The sequence below is a fragment of the Mus pahari genome, chromosome 7 (genome assembly GCF_900095145.1).
Source record: "Mus pahari chromosome 7, PAHARI_EIJ_v1.1, whole genome shotgun sequence".
Taxonomy (NCBI): Eukaryota; Metazoa; Chordata; class Mammalia; order Rodentia; family Muridae; genus Mus; species Mus pahari.
The window spans coordinates 60,868,575-60,884,789 of NC_034596.1; the positions used below are offsets into that span (position 1 = coordinate 60,868,575).

At 41.4% G+C, this 16,215-nt stretch overlaps 3 protein-coding genes across 8 annotated transcripts in view; 2 read left to right on the top strand and 1 right to left on the bottom strand.

Moving 5' to 3' along the window:
• The window catches only part of Prpf39 (pre-mRNA processing factor 39), a 29,097-nt gene extending 27,006 nt beyond the window's left edge, over window positions 1–2,091 (top strand). For 5 of the 6 annotated variants that reach the window (XM_021201396.2, XM_029540575.1, XM_029540578.1 and 2 more), the window contains one exon: window positions 146–261. In XM_021201396.2, the coding sequence (XP_021057055.1) occupies window positions 146–202 (57 nt within the window). In that variant the 3' untranslated portion in view covers window positions 203–261. Of the gene's footprint in view, window positions 1–145 lie in introns of all 6 variants that reach the window. The other variant, XM_021201395.1, reaches the window with a different exon arrangement.
• Fkbp3 (FKBP prolyl isomerase 3) lies at window positions 1,139–12,918 on the bottom strand. The gene is made up of 7 exons (XM_021201398.1): window positions 12,694–12,918; window positions 8,723–8,824; window positions 7,538–7,645; window positions 5,694–5,829; window positions 4,730–4,797; window positions 2,471–2,568; window positions 1,139–1,447 (listed from the first exon to the last, which is right to left on the bottom strand). Exons 1-7 carry the CDS (start codon window positions 12,799–12,801, stop codon window positions 1,393–1,395), a joined length of 675 nt encoding a protein of 224 aa, XP_021057057.1. The 5' UTR covers window positions 12,802–12,918; the 3' UTR covers window positions 1,139–1,392.
• Window positions 12,919–14,483: 1,565 nt separating this feature from the next.
• The window catches only part of Fancm (FA complementation group M), a 56,681-nt gene continuing 54,949 nt past the window's right edge, over window positions 14,484–16,215 (top strand). Inside the window, exons 1-2 of the mRNA XM_029541166.1 lie at window positions 14,484–15,006; window positions 15,657–15,829. Coding sequence (XP_029397026.1) covers window positions 14,535–15,006; window positions 15,657–15,829 — 645 coding nt within the window. The 5' untranslated portion in view covers window positions 14,484–14,534. The remainder of the gene's footprint in view (window positions 15,007–15,656; window positions 15,830–16,215) is intronic.

Consider the following 16,215-nt stretch of genomic DNA (forward strand, 5'->3'; position numbering starts at 1 on the left):
TTTACTCTTTGCAGTGGGGGCTCTATATTGTATATATTCTTTTATGATGGAGTGCTGGAATTTAATCAGTGCCTATTATCTAATTTTATATGTGGATCATAACTGTGATTCTAGTTTGGTGACATGTTTGCTTTTACCTTTTCAGTACAATTATCAGAATCCTTGGAATTATGGACAGTATTATCCTCCACCTCCAACTTGATGGGAAAATGTAAATTTCAGATGGCTTATATGATATGTGGAATTATTTTTTTTGAAGGATGTAAACATAGTATATGCTTGTTGTATTTGATAATTTGTCCTCCCAGTTTCTGTGTAACATTTGTTTAGTTAGTAGCAGGAAATGTCAATTAATAGTGTATCATAGAAACTTTCCTACCATTTTTAAAATTTACTTTTTATTGGAGAACTATTTTTTTTATTTTTTATTTTATCTTATTTTTTTTTGCATTAATTGGTCTAGAATTCTTTGGCAGCTCATGCAGGAGATTTGTAGCCTTAACTGTAGGGAGAAAAAACTGACTGTGAATCATGTCAGTTAAAAAAGATTGGGGGAAACAAAAATAAGGGCTGGTTATTGAGAATTTTGCCTCCTATAAAAACAGACTTTTAAAAAATTTACTTTTAAACCCTAAGGTTGTCTATATGTTACAGTTATTCTGGGGAATTTGGCTCTAACTCCAGGATAGATGAACTGTTGACATGCTCTGCCTTTGAATAGATTATAAGCAAGAAAGTTTAATGTCAGCATCCCTTTAAGAAATCAAATATCAAAGTATGTTTTAGCAGAGTTTGTATCTAGAATATTCATGTAAGACTTATGAGCAAGCTTTCATTTTGATCAAACATCATTTTTGTAATAAAAATGACTCGTGCAGCAATTGTTTATGAATTCATTTGTGGGAGGTACACAAAATAGAGAATAACATTGTCTTGAAGTAAATTTTTCTCCAAATTTATTATCTTCCTACCAGAATGTTTCAGCTATTTGGTTTTGTTTCAAGTTCTGTGCCTTTTAATTTCCACCATGAAGTATTATTTTAAATGTCCTTGACAAAGCTAGCCACCTTGATTAACAGTTCAACTCTTTGGACAGTCACTAGTTCTTAGAATACAGAACACAGAATAAATAAGTCAGTCAAGACAATCAATGACATTTTTATTGAGCCTTTTAGTTACGAGGTAAAAGGAAATGCAGCTCTCTTGAATACTTTACATGGCTGTAGGAAAATATCTGAGACTTAAAGGGAGTAACAGGATTATGTTTCTCAAAAGTTGAGATCAAGTAAACAAGCTTTAATTCTAAATTTTCCAGTTGACTCTTCCCTTACAAGCTCTAATTAACCACAGCTCATTTTTATGTTCGCTGATGTCCCATCTGAAGTACTGGTTTCAGTCAATATCTACTAATTCCACTTCAAAAATGAGCTTGCTGTTTGGTGGAATTCTGTGGGAAATGGTCAAGGAAAACTTGAAAAGTGCATAATATTAGAGTTATAAAATCAGATTGTGTGTGGTGGAGACAGAATTAAAAGTTCTAGGGTAAGCCAGATTATACCAGTAGATTTAAGAGGACAGGTTTGTATTTGGCTCAGGCTAGCTTGAGCTTCTTATGAGTATATTTGATAATCAGTACCTCACTAATGCTACCAAATTAGCCAGTATCTTATGAAGGTTTCACTGTATTCAAAACCTCTATGTTGGCAGAACATGTCATCTACTGTGAATTATGAGACAAGTTTAGGTGAGCTTGGTGGTGCAGTTTTAAATCCCAGCACTCAGAAGGCAGGGGTAGACCTGGGGACAGCCTGGTCTGCACAAACTCTTAGGTGAGAAGACTTTCTTCATGTAGTCTTACAATTTTGAAGACTACAAGGAGGACTACCAATCCCAAACCTCACTCCTTATCTACAAATTACAGTATCAAAACTGATTTGGCCAGCAAGAATGGAATCACTTTTCCACTTAACTATTAGATCAGTTTAGTCTAAAATGGTCTAGAATCATTGCCTTTCTGCGTTTTGTAAATGTTGACAAATTGGGACCTATCATAAAAATACTGTAATCCCTAATAAATGCTTACTAACATTATTTGTCCTGTCGTCTCATTCATTTTACACGTGGTAAACTGTTTCATTTCTAAGTTTTTGAATTCTCTAAATGTAACTAAAACCAAGGAGACGGGGAAAAAAGAGCAGGACAAGGTCTGTGCATTGACAGAAAATACCATCCGGTCAGTATCCTGAGCATGGGGAAGACTTCACATCAGGAAAACTATAAGGAGTCTTGATCTGTTGGATTGCTTCGACAACCCACCGAGTCTTAAAAAAAGGTCTGAGCACATACATACCTACAACATGCCAATGGAGGTCCAACAACTTGTGGGCATAATTGAATTTAAGAATTCAGGTTAAAAGGCTTGGTGGCAAACTTGGGTGGGAAGGGTGTGTGCTAAGAGGAAAAAGGATACTTGGCGTCCGGCTGTCCTTTCTTTCCATAGGCCCATTCTGGTTCAATCTCCAGCCGAGCCTTTTCTCCTTTACTCATAGTTAAGAGTGCTTCATCCCACTAAAAGCAAATAAGTTATGGCAATTTTCAAAAAACATGTAATCAGAACAACAAATACACCTATTTTTTAATTCTATTGGGGCTAGAGATGTCTGAGACAAGACTTCAGTTCCCAGAACCTGCATCAGACAGCTCCTCGTTAAGAACCCCCTTTTTTTTCTTTCTTTATTTATTATATGTAAGTACACTGTAGCTGTCTTCAGACACTCCAGAAGAGGACATCAGATCTTGTTACGGATGGTTATGAGCCACCATGTGGTTTGAATTTGGGATTTGAACTCCGGACCTTCGGAAGAGCAGTCGGGTGCTCTTACCCACTGAGCCATCTCACCAGCCCCCAAGAACCCCCTCTTTTAACCTTTGGATATTCATACACATACAAAACACAAAATATTTATATGTGTGTTTTGAGACAGACCCTGGTCTATCAATGTTAACCCTGGCTTGTACTCCTTGTTGAAGGCTCCACTCAGCCTTTTTTCTTTTTTTCTTGTTGAGTTAGAGATCAAACCTTGCACTTGTCAGTCAAGCTACATCTTCATCTAAAATCTTTGACTTGGTATTTTGCATTGTTTTGGGTTCTACATAGGAATCTTGGGCATATAGAAAAGCACTATATCATTTTGATAGCTACATTAAGTAAGCATTTTAGTTATAACCTTTTGGATGTCTGAGGAACTACAATTTGAACAATGGGTAGTCTCTAACATGAAAATTTGAGGAAATTTTCAACCCAATTTCTAATTTCCTCAGTACATTGTAGAAATAGTTAATCCTAAGTCTAACATCCTTAAGATTTACTTTGCTATTTCCCATATGCTTGTGCAAACAAAAGCATGCTGGTATTAGAAGAAATAATTCCTACAAGTTTATCAGTGGAATAGATGTTTTCATTATATTTGACAAAAAAGCTACATAAAAAGCCTAAATGTGAAAGGCTATTTTCGACAAGTACCTTACTAAGAAGAACTATAAAATACTATGTATCGGCATAAGTGTATGAGTCCCTATTATATTAAATTATACTCAGCTTATACCTTTGGGGTTTGTAAATAATTGTCTTAGTTCAGACAGGGTCTCTATGAAGCCCTGGGTGTGCCAGAACTTGGTATCTAGGAAGGGCTGACTCAGAGATCTATCTACATCTGCCTATAGGTGTGAGCCAGCATGCCAGACCCAGGATTCTTATTTTATAGATGAGGTAATTGACACATGGAAAACTTGTACCAGATCAGCCAGAAAGGATAGTATGATGTCTGTCTGACTTCAAAGATTATTTTTGCTGTATCACCAACCCTAATTCTTGGATTTTAAAAAATGTTTTTGTGTGTTGTAGTATGAATGAGAATGCCCCCTATATAGGATCATTTAGTTAAATAGTCCCCAGCTGATGACTAAAAGGATCAAGAAAGTATGACTAGGGGGCTGGTGAGATGGGTCAGCGGGTAAGAGCACCCAACTGCTCTTCCAAAGGTGCAGAGTTCAAATCCCAGCAACCACATGGTGGCTCATAACCATCCGTAACAAGGTCTGACTCCCTCTTCTGGAGTGTCTGAAGACAGCTACAGTGTACATACATATAATAAATAAATGACTAGGGGCTGAAGAGAGATCTCAGTGGTTAAGAGCTGAATGATGATCTTGGTTTAGCTCCCAGCAGCCACATGGCAACTCACAACTGTATAAATTGAGCTCCAGGGCATTCAACACCTTCACATGAACATATACCAATGTACATAAAATTAAAAATCACTTTAAAAAAAAAAGTGTGGCCTTGTTTTTGAGGAGGTGTGTTGCTGGAGGTGGTTGGTCTTTGAGGTTTCAAAAGCTTAGGCTGCTTTCTTCCTGGAACCTGCCGATCAGGATGGAAAATTTTTAACTACTATTTCAGCCCCTATGCTCTTGGCTATGAGGTTCATGAACTAAGTAAGCTTTTGAAACTATGCAAAAAGCATGGTCTTGGTCATGGTGTTTCTTCATAGCTATAGATTAATACCTAAAATACATTTAGAATCTAACCTAGGTGGGACCTTTCATATGGTAGGCAAGTGTTCCATCACAAAGCTGCTCCCCTTCCCCACAATCCAAACTTTTTACAGCCTTACACCATAAATAGCACATATTCAGAATACCTATATACTCATCGGCCATCTTTACTTACTCCTCTGATAACCTTTCCTACTCCGACCTTAAAACTTAAAGGCTTGGCATTTTTCTTCTTCTTTGAACCTGCAAAACAGATTTTTCCTTTTAATCACATACTTTTCTTTTAATTACCTTCTAACCTGTAATATTAGGCACTTAAGAACTACACAGTGAAGTTACAAAATAATTTTAAAACGTGTTTGGAGTATGTTTTGTGATACCTGTATGCATGTATATCTATAGCTGCATGTAACCTCAAGGGGAACACAGGAAAACAGAGAACTGCTAAATAGCATGCTCTGTTGCCTTCTTTCTTCCATGGAGGTAGAGGCTCACTGTAGCTGCCATAGAACTTATAACTTAGACCCTGAACTTGCAGTGAATTTCTGCCTTTTGTTTCCAGAGTGCTGGGATTAAGGGTATGAGCTACCACACCCAGCTCATGTTTATTTTCTCTTTTACATTAAAATCCTAAAGCATTCTGAAACACTGCTAGGTCTGAAGGTCGTTTTTCCTTACTAACTTGATACTGAGGCTTGGTTGCCAATGTTGACAGTTTGGGAGAACCTTTAAGAGGTGATTATATGCATAATATTAGTGCTTTGTTTCATAGGAACAAGTTCCTCACTCCTGTGGGGCTGAGTAGTTAATTGAGGGGTGGACTACTATAGCAAATCAGGCAGAGAGCACTGACCTCTCTCAGTCATGGCCATAAAAATACCACCAGGAGTGGAGAGGACACCATTTCCACTTGGAGCATCACTGACAGCCAAACCAAATCTCTTTAACAATTTCATAAGATCTAAAACAAAGCTTGCAAGTTCCTCATCCTTTGCTCGCCAAATAATCAAGATTAGCCAGCCAGCAACCCATGAATGGTAGAATACTACCAAGAAAATCTTGGTACAGACGACATCAGGGAAAAGTAAAAGCAAAGAGAAAGAATGCCGTCTGTCTACTGCACAAAAGTTAACACTTACTTGTTTGAATATTAGTATCAAAAACAGTTCCATCTGGGAGTGTCCCTGTATACCAGCAGTGAACAACATCTCCCTTTTTAGGAAAGTTGGTTTTATCTCCCTTCTTTAGAATAGATTTTGTGTATTTTGGTGGACCCTAAAAGTAAATGCATATAGTTATTTATGTCCTTTTTAAAAGATGACAGAAACAGTATCAAAGGTCAGAGTAAACTACCAGTAGCCAACGTCTATAAGTATTTTATATATATATATATATATAAATAAATAAAACTTAGAGCTTCTTTGGAAACTAAAATTCTTAAGGCAAGACTATCGTCATTCCAAACCATAAATTCTTAGAAAAGTACTACTAAATTAATAAGGTATTATACCTCCTGACACACACACATCTGAGTTGTACTGGCACCAATAATTGTATTACTAGATTTTTTTTAATCCTAGCTAATGAAAATTAATAATTTCTTCACTATTTTTCCTGTTCCAAAGTACATGCATAGAAATAACAGTGATGAGTACAGGATCAGTAAGGGAGAGATCTAGAAAGGAGAGAATGTATTTTTGACTTCAATATTCCCAACTTAATAACAAACAAAAGCCTGCTTTTTCTTTCTTCTCTCCCCCCAAGCCCCTCGAGTTTTATTTCTACACAGGAGAAATAAAAGGAGACTTAAATATTTAAGTATTCTTAGAGCTTCTAAGTGTCAAAGCTACAGATGTTAAAAATTATCCTTTAAGATTCTCTGAATTGCTTCGGGCTCTTAAGAAACTGAATTTTTACTAGAAAAATCTTTCTATACAAATTTTGGGGGGCTAAGGTATGACTTACATACCCTTTACTGCTTTGGTTCTTTCTGTGTAGACCAGGCTGGCCTTGCACTCCCAGAGATCTGCTTTCCTCTGCCTTCTGAGTATCGGGATTAAAGATACGCACTACCGCCCTGTTTCTCAACTCTAGCAATATGCTATCTACCTTATCTACTGATAAATTCACCCCAGATGCTTTGTGTGTACATACCTACAGACATTAATGTGTGCTTCTGACCAATAGGAAAAAATTCTAAGAAATTAACTGGCTTTCTGACTTAATTACACCTAACTAACTTCGATACACCTTAACTTACACTCTGTGAAAACATACCCAAATGCTTTAAAAATTGATACTGACTGTTTACAATGAATGAGCTTATAGCTGGATCTTGTACTGGCTGAGGCACAAAAATGAAGAGTTTGAAGCCAACCTAGACTACAAGTAAAATCATTATCTCACCAATAAACAACCCCCAAAAGACTTTACCAGATTTTTCAAACTTTATACAATAACATAAAACTTGGGTTGGGAACGATTCGACATGAACTCATACCTTAAAACCAGTTGTGGACTGTTTTCCATAGCTAGGCACACTATGTTCATTAGAAAGGCTAAAAATATCTTAAAGGAAGTTTCATTAATTCACCCTGACTTGGCTATGGAATCAGGTTCTTAAAATAGTCCAGAAAACTTGGGAGCTCTAGCCAGAAGCTACTAGCTCTTTGTTATACTAAGGATAGGGAGTCACTGTAATCCAATCATAGCTTAGTTCTAAAAACATGGCTATATTCAGCCAGGCCTTAGTTTATTTAGAGATTTAAGCAAATGTTAGGTGGGCTTGGGGGTGGGGGTAATCAGGCTTTTAATGACTGCTAGTCGGGTGATGGAGGCCAGCCTGTACAACTCAGTGAAGCCCTTCTCAAAACTGAAACAAGTACTTGCATAACACATGTCTACCTTTCATGAGGGCCTAAATTCAATCCCTAGTACTACATAATGAAGAAAAAAAGAAAAGAAAGGTAAAATATATACAGACCTCATCAAGAGTCTCTTCAGACTTGGAGTCTTTGGGTTTATCGTCACTAAGCTTCACATTTTTCACCTGTTCAGACACTTTACTTATAGTTTCAGTACCCTTGAAACGCTGTAAAAAACCATTCTAAGATGAGTACTGAGGACAAGCTAATAACTAGGAAGTTTCTAGCGTTCCCTTTCAGGAAATGAGCATTTGTACAATGAAGACATATCAAGGAGTGATCCAAGGGGATCACCTAAAAACAAAGCTATTGCAGATTTAAATAGAAAGTGAATAAATCATGACCCTTAAACCACTGCATTATATAAATTCTTAACAAGCGTCGTGACCTTCAGATAAGCAACTCAGATAAGAGATATAAAGCCGGGCGTGGTGGCGCACGCCTTTAATCCCAGGGAAGTCAGAGGCAGGCGGATTTCTGAGTTCGAGGCCAGCCTGGGCTACAAAGTGAGTTCCAGGACAGCCAGGGCTATACAGAGAAACCCTATCTCGAAAAACCCAAAAACCAAAAACCAAAACAAAACAAACAGACAAACAAAAAAAAAAGAAAAGTTCTTGTAGATGATGATCGCTTTATAATAGTAAACAAATGTTAAAAATGTTTTAAATCTATTTTTCTTAAAGGCTACCTAAACCAATAAATTCTTTAACAACATATTATAACAATGTAGAGAATGCCAACTGACTTAATGGATTTATGACTTAAGAAAAACCAAAAAAAAAGAGAAAAAAAAAAGAAAGAAAGAAAAATGAATGTGTTTCGATTTATACCACTAGGAAATATTTTTTTTTTTTTGGTTTTTCGAGACAGGGTTTCTCTGTATAGCTCTGGCTGTCCTAGAGCTCACTTGGTAGACCAGGCTGTCCTCGAACTCAGAAATCCGCCTGCCTCTGCCTCCCAAGTGCTGGGATTAAAGGCCTGCGCCACCAGGCCCGGCTACCACTAGGAAATTAAAAAAACAAACAAGAACAAAAAAAAAGGTTCCTTTAAAAATAATATAAACACTGAACCATGTTTTATATTAGCCTTGCTTAATATGACAGAAAGCCCAATTATGATCACAGCTAAGAAAAACTATGGGTGGAAAAAACCCCACTTACTCTTCAAAAAGAAAACTGCACTTAAAATTTGTGTAGAAATAAAATTTCTAAATGAAATTCTCTTAATAGGATCTTATCACTTACCTTACTTTCAAAAAGATGGTTATAGGCATTAACCAAATGGTCCTTATTAGCAGTCTTGGCTACATTTTTTATGTTTCCCAGTAATTTGTGCTCTGCTAGAAACTACAAAGAAAAACGCTGATTAGTTCAATCATTTTCTCTCAAGTAGAAAGAATCTAAAATAAGAAATGGAGTCTGGAGCTGAGGCTGTAACTCAGGAGGTAGAGTGCTTGACCGATACACACAAACCACTGGGCTCTATTCCACACACCACATAAACTGCATTTGCACACCTAAAATCCCAGCACTGAGAGGCATCAAGGCCATGGCCAGGTTTATAGTGAATGCACACCTAGGCTGAGATACATGAGACCCTGTCTCAAGAAAAGAAAGAAAATTGAGCCTGCCATTATTATAGTCTGAGGCAGGAGGATCCCTTGAGCTCATGAATTCAAGACCAGTCTGGTCTAGTAAGACCCTGTCTCAAAACCAAGAAACTTAGAAACAATCATTTTGTGCTAGCTGCTATGATTTTTAATAGAAAGAATGAAGAAATAAAACAAACACTGTATTTTATATCTCATTCTTAAAAAGCAGATTTTAAAATATCAGGTATTAAAGGGCTACAACTGTATATAGTATATATGGCAGGCAGATTCATTCTAACCTTTCTCCCATTACAGAATACAAAGAAAAGATTATCTAGACATTAAGCATACTATAAACAGTTGCTCCTGATAGAATGCTTTTTGCCATGCCTTTGGAAGCCTCAAGGCACGTTGGGAATAGCTACCAGGAGCTACTTACACCCTGCTATCTGGTGAGGGTAGTGTACAGCTTATGGCGTCATACTATCTGGACTAAAATCTTAGCTCTTACCCTAGTCTGGGGACCAAGCTTTTCAAGAGACTCATGTTTAGTCTGATGACCTGGGTTCAATCCACGTGTCCTGAACAGTAGGAGAAAACAGGCTCCTACAAGCTGTCTTCTGAGCCCTCCCCCACATACACACAAAGTAGGGTTAAGAAGAGCCACGTTCCCTATAGGACAAGATTAGTAGAAGCGTGTGTGTCAAGAGTGATGAGAAAAAGTTGAAGTAGAGTCATAGTCTGTCACATTGTAAGAGCCTGCCTAACAAACCTGAATTTGATCCCCAGAACCCACACCCGGAGAAATGATTCTTACAAGTTGTCGTCTGAACTCTACAAGTGTCACGGCCCTCATGTCCACACACATTAAGCCAATATATAACTAAATGAGAAAACAAAGCATCTTCAAGACTGAGCCAGGATGGAGAGCTCTGGACCACCTTTATGCTCACAGCAAGACCGCCTCAAGAAGCAAAAATTAAGCAACAACAAAAATTAAAAAAAAAAAAATCAATAATCAATTCATAGTATGTTCATCTTAAAATCTGGTGACAGTATAAAATCTTGTGCTAAAAAATTAAAAAAAAAAAAAACAACAAAAAACACCCTTGTATGTTTGTGAGCACCTATGGACACTCCAAAAGCATACATGGTGTGTTCAAGTCAGAATTCCATCTGTGGAGGTCCTTGCTTTCCAGCTTGAGACAGGTCCTCTCTCTCTTTTTTTTTAATTTTGTTTTTTGTTTTTTCAAGACAGGGTTTCTCTGTATAGCCCTGGCTGTCCTGGAACTCACTTTGTAGACCAGGCTGGCCTCAAACTCAGAAATCCACCTGCCTCTGCCTCCCGAGTGCTGGGATTAAAGGCGTGCGCCACCATGCCCGGCGAGACAGGTCCTCTTACAGGCTAGCTGGCCTAAGAGCTTCCAAGGATTCTCTAGTCCCCATTTCCCATGAAACACTGTGATTATAGGTGCATACACATGAAGGCTCCTGCAGCTTCTGAGTGGTTCTGCTATCTGAACTCATAACATCACACTTGTGAGCCACTCCTCCAGCCCTTTATTCTATTCTCCTTCCTTTATTGTATTTTCTTATTTTCTCAAGCTGACTCCTCCACCTAAGAGTCCTGTAAACTTTGTTTTAGTCCTTACTGCATTTTTCTGCCTTTGCATTTTCTCTCCTTCCCCTCTCAGTATGTAACCCTGGCCAACCTAGAATTGACTGTGTCTCTGGAATTAAAGGCATGCACCACCATGATCTCTACTGTAGATGAGAAAAGACTGGAGAAAGGAGATAAAAGTTGGTTATATACAATCAATCAGTTACTTCAGCACTCTTGCCATTTCTTTGATCTTCCAGAAAAATACCTAAAATAAAACTATCTAATAGTTTATGGTTAACAAAAATAATGACCATCAACTAATTTAGGTAAGAGACTATCACTGGGGAACAGAAATTATCACAAAACTGTTATATGTTCCAAGTCTCTTGAAATGGTCCAAGTCAGGTCAGTGGAGCCTAAGAGTCTAGAAGAAGAAAAACAATTAAAAACTACAGTGTACATTGGGATAAATAAGCTGTTTAAAGACATCTTAAATAAGTACAGTATTGAGGTATTAAATGCCCAGCTCTACTGCTGAAAGTCATAATGGCTCAGAGAGAATAGCCATGAAAACGGCAAGTGGGCCTATCCACAAAGGGGTCTTTTCCTTTCACCTTGTATATTCACTCAAACACAGTTCTCCCGCTTACTACTTACACATGCTTCATAAATATGGCTGGACCATATCCTGATGCCAGGAGAAGCATGAGAGTGCTTGAATCTCCCAACAAGATCTTAAGTGAAAATACAATCTTTTCAAAAGAACCCAGAAACTTTTAAAACTGAAATGGCAGGTCTGTAAAAACACAGGCATGAGTATGTGAATGATCACTGGAAAATACCCATTTAAATGTTACTAAATGCATTTTCATATTTTGGAATCATACAACACTTGCTATCTTGATATTTTAGGATCTGAAAATCTGTAGCAAAACCTATTTTAGGCTGCATCTTCTATTTTAAAATGGACAGATGCACAACGTGTACAACCACTGAGGCTGGGCTGTGGTGGCGCACGCCTTTAATCCCAGCACTAGGGAGGCAGAGGCAGGCGGATTTCTGAGTTCGAGGCCAGCCTGGTCTACAGAGTGAGTTCCAGGACAGCCAGGGTTACACAGAGAAACTATCTGGGGGAAAAAAAACAAAAAAACAAAAATCCCCCCCCAAAAAACAAAATTTAACTGAGGTACGGACCATGACGTATTCCTAGCACTCAATAGATGAAGGTAAGGACACTGGAGTTTGAGGCCTGTCTGGGCTATATGAGATGCTGCCTCCAAAAATACCAAGGAGTCCGGGAACTGGGGTGGGATTGAATGACCCTTTCTGAAGGACAAAAAGTCAAGTCTAACAAAATAACCTGTGACTACAAAATGGGTGGCTAAGATGCAGACAAGGCTGAAAGCTGCATTCTACAGCTAGAATTTTTCAAATCTGCGTGCTTATAATCACAGAAGCCCGCCGTACTAAAAATTCACATTTCATTCCCCTAAGGTTATTTTGTTAAAAATTTGTAACAACAAAAAAAGTTAAAACAGTATAATATGTGGGTTTCTGAAAATCACGGATCAGTATTTCTCACGGTTCGGTATTTAGTACATGGGTCAGACAAACCAGATGCACACGAGGCTCCCTCGCATCTTTACACCCCTCCCTCCCGTCCCCCAGTGGCCAGCACGCCCGGGCAGCATGCACTCCCGAGTCCTCGCCCCCGCCGCAGACGCCAGCATTTCAGGGTCCTCAGGTCCTCGGCCCTCACAGATCCATCCGATCTGAGATTTAAATCTCCGGCCGCAGCTCCTGGGCCTGCCCTAGGAAATAAGGGCCGAACCCCGCGGGAAGCTGGGGCGGCCCAAGGGGCGGGAGAGCGGGAGCTCACGCGGGCCGCTCAGGCCTGGCCCGCACCGGCCACGGAGAGCGAGGGCGGGGGCACCGAGGAATCCGGTATGTAAGGCATCTCCGGGGGGGGGGTGAGGCTGCCCCGGGACGCCCCGGCCCGGCCGCCCAGGTGCCTTTGGTACCGAATCGGAACCGTGATCCTGCAGAAACTTGATAATGTCCTTCTTGGGCAACTGCTCGCTGCGCAGCTGCTCCACGGTCCATGCACGCTGCGGAACAGCCGCCGCCATCTTCCCCCGCTGCCGCCGCTGCACTGAGCCAGCCCGCCTCAGCCTCGGCGCGGCCCCGCCCTCGGGGCGTGGCCCGGGCTTACGCCACGCTCTAGGGGTGGAGCCTCCGCCTTTCGGAGTCAGCCCACACTTTCTACGCAGCCCCGCCCCTCAAGCGAGGCCTGGGCATGCGCGGCGCTCGAGGAGGCGGGGCTTCCGTTTTGCTGAGCCTAGGGGCTTCTTCTGTCCGCTCTCTGTCCCCACGGAGCCTGCGGGGAACTCAGGGGCCGGGCCGCCATGGTCCTAAACCGGATTGGGTCGTGGGCTAGGGTGATGTCAAGACTGGGCCTTGTTGAGTAGAATAAAAATCTGTACGGGTCCCTTCTCCAGCTGCATGCAGTGATGATGTCAAGCCTTTTATTGACGCTTTCCGAGGAGTTCTTTGGGCAGCCATCACGGCCACTTGTTTATTATTTACGGCTTACTATGTCTTTAAAAGTACAGATTGTAAACCGTTTAAAGAAAATAGCAGCATTCGGATTTTCAGTCTCATTTTATCTAGTTCTACTCTAATGTTACCTGGTTTAGCCTAGTCCTTGCCCATCAAACAATTTACACAAAACCAAATGCAAACCTCCCCGGGCAGAGCTTTGCCTACAAATTTAGAAACTTGAGTAAAACAATGCAATGACACTGCACTTAAAATACCTCTTTCCGAGCGTGAGAGTGGTGTACAGCGGGAGCCTCGCGTGTTTGTACTTTGCTTCAGTAACTGAGGGAACAGATGTTTACCGAATTTGTACTGGTACCCAAGACTAGAAGCAGAAAGCCATCACTAACAACTGGGCAAGAATACTTACTGCTCTAAATCTGTAATTATTATGTAGGAGTTAAGATATGAAGTGTATTCCTGTAGCACTTAGGAGCCTGTATAGCCCCTTACAGGATGAGGCAGGACATTGGCCAGCTCAAGGTCATTTTGGTCTACATGCTGAGTTCCAGGCCAGAGTGGGCCTCAGAGCAAGATCCTGTGTGAAACAAAACCATACGGAGGAAAACAGAAAAAGAAATCCCATGACAAAAATGTATTTTAGTTTCTCAATGAATGCAGGGCCAGAGAACATTCTTTAGACAGACAAAACATTAAAACTGCCATTTGTAACACAAGACTGCATTTTCTCAGCATAGTTGGAGAAAAATATTATTTATCTCTACTTTTGCTTCAATCATGTTACAGTTACAAACAAGGACTGAATGCTTGCCCTGGGGTCACAAAGTTTTGAATCTTAACACCGTATGTAGTATCTCGTTAGCAGTGACACCTCATTTAAAGCACAGCAAAAACTACATTCAATTTACTCAAGTTACACTTGGCCTGGAAACTCTGGTTGTCAAGGATGACCTTGACCTCCTGATTCTCCAGACTCCACCTCAGGCCAGAGCCACCGCGCCAGGTTTGAGATTGCCTTAAGCCCGCTCGAGGGATGGGACCACAAAACTTGCAAAGATGCTAAATCCAGACACCCGCCCCCATTCATACACTTCGCGCAATACGCATGCGCTTAAGCTGGTTTCCGGAATGGTAGCCAATCATCTTCCCGCCGCTAAAAAACGGCGGCGAGTTCTTCAATCCGCCAGGCCCGCCCCCGGGATCCAGTGTGTCGCTGGCCGGACACTGATGGGCATCGGAGCCGCGGCGGTTGCGCTGCCGTCCGGGCGGGTTCCTCAGCGGACCTCCGCTGCTGCTGGGCACCATGAGCGGCCGGCAGAGAACGCTTTTCCAGACGTGGGGCCCGAGCCTCGTGCGGGGCGCCGGCTCCCCGGGCTGCGGCCAGCCGCGCTCGCCCGCGATGGCGGAGTCGCTGCCGGAGGAGGACGACGAGGTGCTGCTGGTGGCGGCGTACGAGGCTGAGCGGCAGCTGGATCCCGGGGATGGCGGCTTCTGCGCGGCTGCGGGAGCCCTGTGGATCTACCCCACCAATTGCCCGGTGCGCGACTACCAGCTGGACATCTCCCGGAGCGCGCTGTTCTGCAACACCCTGGTGTGCCTGCCCACCGGGCTGGGCAAGACCTTTATTGCCGCCGTGGTCATGTATAATTTCTACCGCTGGTTCCCTTCTGGCAAGGTGGTTTTCATGGCACCCACTAAGCCCCTGGTGACACAGCAGATGGAAGCCTGCTTCCACGTGATGGGTATTCCACAGTCTCACATGGCTGAAATGACAGGTATCTTGAGAAAAACTAAGCTCCCCGGGAAAGACGTAGCTATGCCGGCAGAATTACTCAATGCAAATGTGTTCATCTTACAGTCTTTCCCCTAAAACGTCGTCTGTCGGTAGCAAAGCCCAGTCTGATGCATAGACTTTCTCTAGCTATCTTCAGAAGTATCTTGTAAATTGCCAGTGTTTTGAAACATTTGCATATGAGTGGGGGGAAGGCGGGATGCTAAACGTATTTCGCGGTTGAACAATTTGCTTCTCCTCAGATCTTATTGTTCTGTAGGCGTTATCTAAGGACATTGTAGTTGCAGTCTTAGATGCTTTGACCCTTGGGTTGCATCAGAGCTCCTAGGTATCCTTATGATTGTCCAGTTGTTCTCCCTTTAAGTGGATAGAGTACCAGAGCATGAATGTATTTAAAAAGTAGGCCAGACTATATATTTATAGTCTATAGATGACAGTCTGAAGTTTCTGAGTGTTCACTGTCCCGCTGTGTGTTTCTTCTATTTTGTCTTTATGTATGCCTTGGATAGCCTGGAACTCCACAGATAGAGCAAGCTAGCCTTGAACTTAGAGTTGTCCTACCTCAAGCTCCAGAGTCCTGGGGTTTCAGGGAACTTCCACCACACCCTGCTCCACTGTGACTTTTATTCACAGGTTCAACTCAAGCTGTCCACAGGAAGGAGATATGGTCCAGCAGGAGGGTTCTTTTCCTGACACCTCAGGTCATGGTAAATGACCTTACTAGAGGGGCTGTCCCTGCCACCCATGTAAAGTGTCTAGTGGTGGATGAAGCTCATAAGGCTCTTGGGAACTATGCTTACTGCCAGGTAATCATTTTGTCAAATGCTGTTTTTTAGAGGATGCATAAATTCTTAAGGGGCATTTGGGGAAATAAGTCTCAGTGATGGGAAATATTGCTAGTGTGATTATAAAAGCCTTGGGTTCACTCTGTCAGAACAGAGGGTGCTAGGAAATCTCCCTCGTCCATTTAGATCTGTATCTGCTGCCTTTTTTCCTTTTCTCTTTTCCTCTTTCTCTTTTTCCTTTTATGAGACAGCATCTCTCTATGTAGCGTTGCTGGCCTGGAATTCACTACGTAGACCAGGCTGGTCTCGAACTCTCAGAGCTCTGCAGGCCTCTTCTGATAGGTATATGCTACCACACCCAACTCTCTGCTATCTTCTTAACTTTAGCAAGTGTATTAGTCAGGGTT

Excerpts from the sequence above, each read along its gene's own strand:
- Fkbp3 (XM_021201398.1), bottom strand. The coding sequence starts at position 12,801 with ATGGCGGCGGCTGTTCCGCAGCGTGCATGGACCGTGGAGCAGCTGCGC. Across the intron at positions 8,825-12,693 it reads AGGATCACGGTTCCGATTCG|TTTCTAGCAGAGCACAAATT; the intron begins GTACCAAAGGCA and ends TTTTCTTTGTAG. Across the intron at positions 4,798-5,693 it reads TGATACTAATATTCAAACAA|GTTCAAAGAAGAAGAAAAAT; the intron begins GTAAGTGTTAAC and ends TCTGTTTTGCAG.